The following is a 12,138-nucleotide window of genomic DNA, read 5'->3' as shown; positions in this document are numbered from 1 at the left end:
TTCAATGGAACCAAAGGAAAGTAAACTACTATTACAAAGTCAACCCCCAATTTGTAGCTCGTAATTTTTTTTATTTACTTAACCTGACAAGATTAGGGCCATCAAATCAGACATTATACATACATTTATGTTCTAACAGCGCTGACTGAAGTGCTTTTTCCTCGAAGTCTTCCATAGCAACTAACCTTTGTATGGAATGCTTCGAGGGAAAAGTCAGCGGTGTTGAAACCTATATGCTTGTTGAGATACGTGGACGACGCCTTTGTAGTATGGCCACACGCGGCAGCAACACTCGTACATTTCTGGAAACCCTCAACTCCCTCCATTCAAGCATTGCTTCACTGTGGAAGTGAAGAAAAATGAAGGCTTCCCGTTCTTAGACGTCTTGGTCTGCAGAAAAGGTGACGGATTCTTGGGTCAAAGTGTGTTTCGAAAAACAACCACACTGACCTATACCTACGAGCTTAGAGCTGCTATCACCCATCTCAAAGCAGAGGCGTATTACGAACCGTCGTTAATAGGGCCAGAGTCACCTCAGATGCAAGGAGCTTATGAGCATAGCTTATAGCCATCTTCGCTCTGCGTTTGTACAAAACGAGTACTCTGATAAACAGATCCGTAATACGTTTCAACCGGCACGCATTAAATCTCGAGAACGGCCAGAAGAAACGGAGAGCTCTACGAGGATTCTTTTTCTACATTATATTGGTGGCGTGTCCTTTAAGATCGGCAGGCTGTTCGAGAAACATGAAATAAAATATGTCTTCTGCCCTCCAGCGCGAGTGCAAACGATGCTGGGTTCTGTTAAAGACAACCTTAAGTCCAAGGAGACCACGGATATTAAAGAAACGGTGCCAGTGTGGGAAATCATTCGTTGGAGAGACGTGTCGCACTGTTGAAGGTAGATGCGCCAAACATAGACGTCACACCAGACTGGGTCAGTCAGAAAGGTTTGTTGTTGCTGAACACTGTCTTGACACTCGACGATAGCACGAAATACGAAGAGACAAAGATCGTTTCGTCCGCTTCCATGTCTTTTTTTTTCCTCCTTTATTGAATTTCTATACCCCCCGAAGGGGGGTGGGCTGGCAGTTGCTTAGTACGCCGCTCTTCAGCCTACAGAATTTGTTTTTTTTTTTTAAAAAAAAAGTTAATAAATAATAAATGCAGGAGATAAAATCGGTGACTTAAATGGTAAAATGACGGAAATTTGTGGAACTTAAAACATGAAACAAAGGGTTGGTGATGCTAATAAAATGCACAGGAAGCAGACAGGTAAAATAATAGACAATTAAAAAAACACGGCGACAGTCTGGTTTCTGTTCGCAAGAGATATAAAAATCACACCCAGCGACAGCATGATTTCTGTTTGCAACACTTTGGAAAGATGCACAACACTGAACACTCACTTGAACACTGCACTAAAAAGTTGGCACAAATATGACACACCACGGCTGAGGGAAATGGGGGGAACCTGGACAGATAATGGGAAAGAAAAAGGGGGGAAGGAGAGGAAAAACGAAGTGGGTGGGAGCGGGGAAGGAGCCGACAGAGGACGTGGACACATAAGAGGGGGCGGGGGAGAGGGCAGGCAGAAGCGAGAGGGAGTGTGGAAAGGCAGAGGATGGGGATGCAAAAGGACTCGGGGGCGGGGGGGAGAAGGATGGAATGAGGGGGAAAAGGGAGCCTGGGGAAAGGACAGAGGAAAGGAGGGGGAGATAAGGATCAGAGTTGATAGGAGGGATAAATGGAGGGGGAGAGGGCATCATCCGGGAGGGGGAGTTGACGGAAGCCAGGAGATGAAGGGCGTAGAGATGGAGGGTAGGGGGGGACACAACATTGAAGGCACGGCAGAGGGCAGGCGTTGGAGAGGAGAGGAGAGGAGAGGAGAGGAGCAACCAGGGGATGAGGAGGATCAAGGCGGCGGGAGGTGTAGAGAATGCGGATACGTTCGAGGAATAGGAGCAGATGGGGGAAAGGAATCAAGTCGTAGAGGATCCGCACAGGGGACAGGAGTATATGGAAGGCGAGGCAGAGTGCATGGCGCTCCAGGATCTGGAGGGACTTATAGAATATGGGGGGGGGGGGGCGGATATCCAGGCGGGACTGGCATAAAAGAGGATGGGACGGATTAAGGATGTGGAGGTGTGGAGGATGGTAGAGGGGTTCAACCCCCATGTCAGGCCAGAGAGGAGTTTGAGGAGTCTGAGGCAGTTGTGGGCTTTGGACTGGATGGAGCGAAGATGAGGGATCCAGGTGAGGCGACGCTCAATGGTGAGGGCAAGGTAGGTGAGGGTGGGGGAGAGGCGGACAGGACGGGCGCAGATGGTAAAGGAGAAATCCAGGAGCAGGAATGAGTAAGTGGTACGACCTACAATGATTGCCTGGGTCTTGGAAGGATTGATTTTCAGGAGCCACTGGTTACACCGTGCGGCAAAAAGGTCAAGGTGATTCTGGAGAAGGCGTTGGGACCGATGGATGGTAGGAGCGAGGGCAAGGAATGCGGTGTTATCGGCATATTGCAGGAGGTGTACTGGAGGGGGGGGGGGATATCTGCCGTGTACAGGAGGTATAGGGGGGAGAGGACAGAGCCCTGGGGCACACTTGCAGAGGAGTAGAAGGTGCAGGAATCGGTGTTATGGATGGTAACGTAGGAGGGGCAGCGAGAGAGGAAGGAGGCAATCAGACGGACGTAGTTGACAGGAAGGGCGTAAGTCTAGAGTTTAAACAGGAGATCGGGATGCCAGACAGGGTCGTAGGCTTTTTCGAGGTCGAGGGAGACAAAAATGGCGGAGTGACGGGAGTTAAGATGAAGGGAGAGGAGATGAGTGAGGCGTAGGTGTTGGTCATCGGCAGAGAAGGAAGGTCAAAAGCCACACTGGGTGTTGGGGAGGTGTTGGTTTCGGTGAAGGTGGTGATGGATGTGCCGGGCTTTCCATGTCCTGGGACGCCATCATTAGACGTATAAGTTACGTATTAGTAACGGCCAGATTGAGAGAGATAAGGGATTTCAGCTCACCAAGGTATGGGAACCAGGTTACTAAGGCATCGTCAGTCGCTGGTGAATGAAGCCGAGTCAACATATACGAGGAATCGGAGTCCGCACACTTAAATTGGGCGCCAACACACTGCCCGTGTGGGCCGGCCGGTGTGGCCGTGCGGTTATAGGCGCTTCAGTCTGGAACCGCGTGGCCGCTGCGGTCGCAGGTTCGAATCCTGCCTCGGGCATGGATGTGTGTGATGTCCTTAGGTTAGTTAGGTTTAAGTAGTTCTAAGTTCTAGGGGACTGATGACCACAGTTAAGTCCCATAGTGCTCAGAGCCATTTTGAACCACTGCCCGCGCGATTTCCGGCTGCGCTTTTTCCGAGTCGCGCGTGAGAAAACCGTGGCCCGTTTCTCCGTCAGGTGGCACTGGATATCGCCGTGCTCTATGATCCGTATAAGATGAAATTATAGCCCCACCCGTTGGGCCTGCGCTTTTGTAGCGAGCTAGCATATACCGCAGCAACACATCAGTAACCATTATGATGACGAGTATCTGCCTCGTTGAAATATTGTGAAGGTTCCACAACATTTACGACGCGACGCCCTTGAATCAATGATGAACTTATTGCGTCGGGACAGTCTCAAACAGCATAAATACGATGTTGCAGTGCCTGTGTTAGGTACAACCCGACTACACACAACATCATTGAGTGTACATCATCATAATTTTGTGAACAAACAAGCAAAAGTATTCCGACAATATCCACTTTTGCTGGGAAGTTTTGAAACGAACGCCTTTGAACAGTCACTTCAGGGGTCAGAAGCCTTTGATCTCTGAGAAATGAGCGCTGTCTTCTGGAAGCGAACCTCTCGGTGAATTAGCGCCCCCGTGCATGCTGACCACGCTCATAAATCAACTGCTGCCTTCTCTGGGTTGGGCTACAATCTCCTCTGGGCTTAGGTCACAGGGACCGTGAGAACGTCTAGCGAGCGAGAGATGAGTCCTTTGCCAAAAGTTCCGGCTCCAGTCCGTCGGCCAAGTGCCGGCGTGACAAGGCAAAGCTAGTTTCATTCGATGCATACCGGGAAGTGACATCAAAATGACGTATAATTGTTTAGGACACCTGTCGACTGCTATCAAGTTTATTTTTTTTAGTTACAGCCCGCCATCCATGTGGAGCACTTCTAGGACTGAGCAACATACAATTGATTTCATCAAAGTGTACGGGCCTGAAGATGGCGTTGACGTAACGTCGAAACAAGTAGCCAAATAAATATAAAATCTTAAGTACAGCTGGAGGAGTTCCATTTTTAATAAAAAAAGCTTTCAAGTTTCGTGGTGGCATGACTGGCCGAATGCACATCCGTGTTTATAGTTGTTAATTCAAGCTCCTACCGTAGTTAATGCGCTGACGTCGCTTATACGCCAAGAATAAAAGAACAGTGTCGGAACTTTAAGAACAGACGGTGTATATAAAACTCCCACGTTTCAGCATCCATTCTTTCCTTGGTATTGGCTTTCAATGCGCGGTAGCGATGGCGGTTATCGCGAAAACTAGCGTTTTTCGAGTATGCTGTTGTTTATTTTTCATCTCCAGTTTAACCTATCAAAATCGCTAAAAAAACCGTTTTCTGGAATAACCGATTTTCAAATTTTTATTCCTATTATTTCCAGTAATAAACGTAAGCAGAGACTGAAAAATCGTACGAGATCCTCAGACTTTTGAGTAATACGTTTCCACATACGTTTAATCAAAATATCCAATAAAATAGGTAAATAAAAGAAAACTTAGTCCGTTCAGTCCCCATAGCTTTTCGCGAGAAGCAGTGTGGGCTGGATAGTACAAAAAGTCACCACAGTTCTCCTACTGATTCTAATTTTTTGAAAATGTGCTCAGAAATCGTGTTCTAATTAAGGATCATACCATTATTTTAGCGTTAGGAATAGTCATTACTAAAAGGTTGTAGAACTCTCTTTTTCGTGTTGTCTGTTACCAAGCGACACAATCACATTTAGGCGTGCATATTATGAAGACACAGGCAGCACACCAGATACTTTCTGTTTTTGTTATAAACTATGAATGAATTGTCAAGATTTTAATTTATTACAGTTGCTATAAATTCCTTTCCTTTTTACGATGTCACAGATATGGCACACAAGTAATAGACTTTTGTGTAAAGATGACAAAGGTGAAGGAGACTCACGCTGTGAAGGCGAGAGCGAAATGTTATAAGTTGTTGACTTTCCATCATCGCCATTTTTGGATGGTACCAATTTTTCCTAAAGCAACCACAAAATTAAGGATTCAGTTACTATCCGAAGTTTACGGTACGTCAATGAAGGTATGGGTACATCAATCAAATTTACCTTTTCTTCCAAGGAGCAATGTGATGTTCTACACTCCTGGAAATGGAAAAAAGAACACATTGACACCGGTGTGTCAGACCCACCATACTTGCTCCGGACACTGCGAGAGGGCTGTACAAGCAATGATCACACGCACGGCACAGCGGACACACCAGGAACCGCGGTGTTGGCCGTCGAATGGCGCTAGCTGCGCAGCATTTGTGCACCGCCGCCGTCAGTGTCAGCCAGTTTGCCGTGGCATACGGAGCTCCATCGCAGTCTTTAACACTGGTAGCATGCCGCGACAGCGTGGACGTGAACCGTATGTGCAGTTGACGGACTTTGAGCGAGGGCGTATAGTGGGCATGCGGGAGGCCGGGTGGACGTACCGCCGAATTGCTCAACACGTGGGGCGTGAGGTCTCCACAGTACATCGATGTTGTCGCCAGTGGTCGGCGGAAGGTGCACGTGCCCGTCGACCTGGGACCGGTCCGCAGCGACGCACGGATGCACGCCAAGACCGTAGGATCCTACGCAGTGCCGTAGGGGACCGCACCGCCACTTCCCAGCAAATTAGGGACACTGTTGCTCCTGGGGTATCGGCGAGGACCATTCGCAACCGTCTCCATGAAGCTGGGCTACGGTCCCGCACACCGTTAGGCCGTCTTCCGCTCACGCCCCAACATCGTGCAGCCCGCCTCCAGTGGTGTCGCGACAGGCGTGAATGGAGGGACGAATGGAGACTGTCGTCTTCAGCGATGAGAGTCGCTTCTGCCTTGGTGCCAATGATGGTCGTATGCGTGTTTGGCGCCGTGCAGGTGAGCGCCACAATCAGGACTGCATACGACCGAGGCACACAGGGCCAACACCCGGCATCATGGTGTGGGGAGCGATCTCCTACACTGGCCGTACACCACTGGTGATCGTCGAGGGGACACTGAATAGTGCACGGTACATCCAAACCGTCATCGAACCCATCGTTCTACCATTCCTAGACCGGCAAGGGAACTTGCTGTTCCAACAGGACAATGCACGTCCGCATGTATCCCGTGCCACCCAACGTGCTCTAGAAGGTGTAAGTCAACTACCCTGGCCAGCAAGATCTCCGGATCTGTCCCCTATTGAGCATGTTTGGGACTGGATGAAGCGTCGTCTCACGCGGTCTGCACGTCCAGCACGAACGCTGGTCCAACTGAGGCGCCAGGTGGAAATGGCATGGCAAGCCGTTCCACAGGACTACATCCAGCATCTCTACGATCGTCTCCATGGGAGAATAGCAGCCTGCATTGCTGCGAAAGGTGGATACACACTGTACTAGTGCCGACATTGTGCATGCTCTGTTGCCTGTGTCTATGTGCCTGTGGTTCTGTCAGTGTGATCATGTGATGTATCTGACCCCATGAATGTGTCAATAAAGTTTCCCCTTCCTGGGACAATGAATTCACGGAGTTCTTATTTCAATTTCCAGGAGTGTATGTCGTGCGGGGTAGCCGCGCGGTCTTGGGCGCCTTGCCACGGTCCGCGCGGTTCCCTCCGTCGGAGATTCCAGCCCTCCCACGAGCACGTGTGTGTGTGCGCGCGCGCGCGCGTGTGTGTGTGTGTGTGTGTGTGTGTGTGTGTGTGTGTGTGTGTGTGTGTGTGTGTGTGTCTGTGTCTGTGTCTGTGTGTATGTCTGTGTCTGTGTGTATGTGTGTGTGTGTGTGTGTGTGTGTGTGTGTGTGTGTGTGTGTGTGTTCTCAGCGTAGGTTAGTTTAAGTTAAATTAAATAGTGCGTATGCTTAAGGACCGATGACCTCAGCAGTTTGGTCCCATACGATCTTACCACAAATTTCCAAATTGATGTTCTGTGATGTTACAAGTTTATTATGTCTCCTCCCGTTTTTAATCTTAATGCAAATGGAGCACTGAACTTCATAGCTACAATACTTTAAAATACGTCGAGCCTATGAACGACGCCATTCTTGAGACAACGTGGGAACAAGGCATGCACGCTGCACGTATAAGACATTATCGTCTCAACAATGCTGTATTGACTCATGGCTTGTGTCTGTTGGTCGTTTCTAGCTGCCGACATTGTTATTAAAATAACACTGATCGCTTTTCTATTTTTCTACAATAACCCAATATTTCAAAAAATGGTTCAAATGGCTCTAAGCACTATGGGACTTAACATCGGAGCTCATCAGTCCCCTAGAACTTAGAACTACTTAAACCTAACTAACCTAAGGACATCACACACATCCATGCCCGAGGCAGGATTCGAATCTGCGACCGTAGCAGCAGCGCAGTTCCAGACTGAAGCGCCTAGAATCGCTCGGCTACCGCGGCCGGCACAGTGCCAGATTATGAAGATATAAGTGCGTTTGACGTCATGTTATAGTCGGCGCACGAGCAATGGGACACAGGATCTCCGAATTAGTGATGAAGTGAGGTTTTTCCCGTACGATCATTTCACGAGTGTACCTGATTCCAATGATGGGCCATCAAGAGCGTGCGAACTATTCAACGAAACATCACCGATATGGGCTTACGGAGCCAAGATCCACTCGTGTACCCTTGATCACTGTCTAGTGGGTCCGTGAACACTGACATTGCACTGTTGATGACTGGGAACGTGTTGTCTGGTCGGACGAGTCTATTTTTAAATTGTTTCGAGCGGATGGACATGTACGGGTACGTAGACAACCTGATGAATTCAGGGACCCTGCATGTCAGCAGGGGACCGTTCACTCTGGTGGAGGCTCTGTAATGGTGTGGGGCGTGTGCAGTTGGAGTGATATGGGACCCTGATACGTCCAGATATGCCTCTGACAGGTGACACGTACGTAAGCATCGTGTCTGGTCACCCGCATCCATTCATGCCCATTGTGCGTTCCGACGGACTTGGGCAATTCCAGCAGGACAATGCGACAACCCACATGTGCAGAATTGCTACAGAGTGGCTCCAGGAGCACTCTTCTAAGTTTAAACACTTCCAGAAAACTCCCCAGAACATAAACATTATTGACCATATCTGGGATGCCCTGTAACGTGCTGTTCAGAAGAGATCTAGATCCCCTCGTATTCCTACCCATTTATCGACAGCCCTTCAGGACTCTTGTTGTCAGTTCCCTCCAGCACTACTTCAGACATTAGTCGAGTACATTCCACATCTTGTTGCGACACTTCTGCGTGCTCGATATTAGGCAGGTTAACCAGTTTCTTTGGCTTTTCAGTGTAGTACAGCGCCGTATCTCGGAAGCTAGCGGTTAGCGCTTCACGCTACACGGACAGGTATTCCCTGCGCAGAGTATAAACAAGCGAGGCGCATTGCAGCTGCGGCGGCGGCGCCACTTGTTGCTTGCAGGGCGTGTACCCGCGGCCCCGGGCACAATTTGTTGAGGGGCCGCTCGGCCGGCACGCGACACCAGAGCGTGAATCACGCCAGCCAGACAGAGACGGCCACCGGCAGCTGCAGCTGCAGACCCACTCCCCTCCAGCACGCGAGGGCCAGCCACCGTGCCTTGCTGCCTCTGCACGAATCACCCGTTCCCGGTAAACATTCTATGGGCTTGTGTTTTCAACTTATGTGACTGGGCAAGATTTGAGGAGAAACTAATATTTCGATTATGATGAAATCAAGTAAAAACTGCCCCACAATCACTAAAGCGCCACCAGGGTCATAAATACAGTACTGTATCTCGTCAGTTAAACAAGTAATGACTGAATATTCTTGGCTATACGACAAACGTCAAGGAATATGTATATCCTGTCATCTAAATTACTCTGCTTGTTCACCTCTGAATCAATGAATTCGAAAGTAAAGTTCTATGTACTGACTTGGCAGAAAATCCTACGAAATTTTGGTCAAAGCGGTAGGTGGATCAAAACAAAATGTCCAGGCGCTCTGTGACAAAAATGGTACTGAAACAGACTAAAGGCCGAAATACTAAATGTCTTCTTCCAAAGCTGTTTCACAGAGGAAGACTGCACTGTAGTTCCTTCTCTAAATTGTCGCACAGATGACAAAATGGTAGATATCGAAATAGATGACAGAGGGATAGAAAAACAATTAAAATCGCTCAAAAGAGGAAAGGCTGGGCCTGATGGGATACCAGTTCGATTTTACACAGAATACGCGAAGGAACCTGCCGCCCTTCTTCCAGCGGTGTACAGTAAGTCTCTAGAAGAGCGTAGCGTTCCAAAAGATTGGAAAAGGGCACAGGTCATCCCAATTTTCAAGAAAGGACGCCGAAGAGATGTGCAGAACTATAGACCTATATCACTAACGTTGATCAGTTGTAGAATTTTGGAACACGTATTATGTTCGAGTATAATGACTTTTCTGGAAACTAGAAATCTACTCTGTTGGAATCAGCATGGGTTTCGAAAAAGACGATCGTGTGAAACCCAGCTCGCGCTATTCGTCCACGAGACTCAGAGGGCCAGAGACACGGGTTCCCAGGTAGATTCCGTGTTTCTTGACCTCCGCAAGGCGTTGGTACAGTTCCCCACAGTCGTTTAATGAACAAAGAAAGAGCACATGGACTATCAGGCCAATTGTGTGATTGGATTGAAGAGTTCCTAGATAAGAGAACGTAGCATGTCATTCTCAATTGAGAGGTCTTCCGAAGTAAGAGTGACTTCAGGTGTGCCGTAGGGGAGTGTCATAGGACCGTTGCTATTCACAATATATATATAAATGACCTTGTGGATAACATCGGAAGTTCACTGAGGCTTTTTGCGGATAATGCTGTAGTGTATCGAGAGGTTGTAACAATGGAAAATTGTACCGAAATGCAGGAAGATCTGCAACGACTTGACGCATGGTGCAGGGAATGGCAACTGAATCTCAATGTAGACAATTGTAATGTGCTGCGAATACATAGAAAGAAAGATCGTTTATCATGTAGCTACAATATAGCAGGTCAGCAACTGGAAGCAGTTAATTCCATAAATTATCTGGGAGTAGGCATTAGGAGTGATTTAAAATGAAATGACCACATAAAATTAATCGTCGGTAAAGCAGATGCGAGACAGATTCATTGGAAGAATCCTAAGGAAATGCAATCCTAAAACAAAGGAAGCAGGTTACAGTACACTTGTTCGCTCACTGCTTGAATACTACTCTCCGGTGTGGGATCCGTACCATATAGCGTTGATAGAAGAGATAGAGAAGATCCAACGGAGAAGAGCGCGCTTCATTACAGGATCATTTAGTAATCGCGAAAGCGTTACGGAGATGATTGATAAACTCCAGTGGAAGACTCTGCAAGAGAGACGGTCAGTTGCTCGGTACGGGCTTTTGTTAAAGTTTCGAGAACATACCTTCACCGAGGAGTCACGCAGTATATTGCTCCCTCCTACGTATATCTCGCGAGGAGACCATGAGGATAAGATCAGAGAGATTAGAGCCCACACAGAGGCATACCGACAATCCTTCTTTCCACGAACAATACGAGACTGGAATAGAAGGGAGAAACGATAGAGGTACTCCAGGTACCCTACGGCACACACCGTCAGGTGGCTTGCGGAGTATGGATGTAGATGTAGGAAAGGAGGCGCGATCTGTAAAAACTGTTTAAGTGTATCATTTTACACTTCTCTGTGGTACCACTCTTTCCGTCAATGGCATTGTAATAAGACGCGTCTTTTCCGTGCCTAAAAGTAATTTGCAGAATATAAAAACGGTGATTCAAAAGCATGTCTGTTCTAATACAATTCTGCCAACTTTGGATGATAAACTGCTCGGAGCCGAAATCCCATTCACGGGACAAGATCATAATAATTAAAGGACATGATTAACAGAGACGAAGACTGTAGGTCAACAGGTTTGTTTGCATGACCATCCTCCGCAGCAAGCACAGAAATACTTTTTGTTAATAAAACCGCCTTTTCTTGCCGAACGTTAGGTTGGCAACATGTAACTAAACAAACCAAAGAGAACGAAAAACATACTGAAGTTACATTTACGTTGTTAAAAGCACAGAGTTCGAACAAATAACTATACCTAGTGGAAAAGAATAATAGCACACTACAAAAAGGAGAAACGTGGTGAACAGCGTGAAAAAGCTCGGAATACAAAATTGTGCTAATGTTTCGAAAATAAAGTGGTAGTGCGACCTCCAGACCAGGTGAGAGGAAACGCAGATCACAGCAAACTGTAAGTAATTACTAAACTACGTATAAAAACACGACATGACTATTTGATAATCTGAAAATAACAAAAATCGTATGCTTCGATCGTGTATCGTTATAGATCCCACTGAAGATGCCTTAGAGCAAGAGAAAGGCGAAACGCGTCTTTTTCTTAACTCAAAAGTTGCAGCAAGAAAAGGCGGTTTTATTTACAAAACAAGATGACTGTAGGTGTTTATAATACGTTGGTGATAAAGTACTTGAAATTAACACTGTGCACTTGCCAGCTCTAAATCACAACCATCTTTTCATTTTACACAGAATGAACATTTATGAAACCCACCAACTGCAGGGACGGATTCCTGACTGAAAATGGAGGGAAAAAATGTCGTTTGAACATGTGTCCGGAAATGCATTGTTGCCACGGTAGATGGCGCTGACGAATGAAAGTTCCTCTGACCACGTGCCGTGTGTTCCCTGTGTGCTGCAGGCTGTGTGATTGACGCAGCGTACTGTGAGCAGCAGAATGGTCCGGTACTCATGTCGGTGAAAGCTCTACTATCCCTATCACCTCTTGGAGGCTACTTTGAACCATCTGTTGTGATGTGGATGCTTTGCAGCTCTGTAGTGTGTTTCGGGACGATTTGTTGTTGCGCTCACATCGTCCATTTCCGGATGCAAGTTCATA

At 47.5% G+C, this 12,138-nt stretch overlaps 1 protein-coding gene across 1 annotated transcript in view; it reads left to right on the top strand.

Moving 5' to 3' along the window:
• The window catches only part of LOC126092683 (UNC93-like protein MFSD11), a 215,703-nt gene that overhangs the window by 198,480 nt on the left and 5,085 nt on the right, over positions 1 to 12,138 (top strand). The window contains exon 9 of the mRNA XM_049908405.1: positions 8,649 to 8,867. Within this exon, the coding sequence (XP_049764362.1) occupies positions 8,649 to 8,867 (219 nt within the window). The remainder of the gene's footprint in view (positions 1 to 8,648; positions 8,868 to 12,138) is intronic.

The sequence above is a fragment of the Schistocerca cancellata genome, chromosome 7 (assembly GCF_023864275.1).
Source record: "Schistocerca cancellata isolate TAMUIC-IGC-003103 chromosome 7, iqSchCanc2.1, whole genome shotgun sequence".
In the NCBI taxonomy this organism is placed as follows: Eukaryota; Metazoa; Arthropoda; class Insecta; order Orthoptera; family Acrididae; genus Schistocerca; species Schistocerca cancellata.
This window is presented reverse-complemented; position numbering and strand designations above follow the sequence as displayed.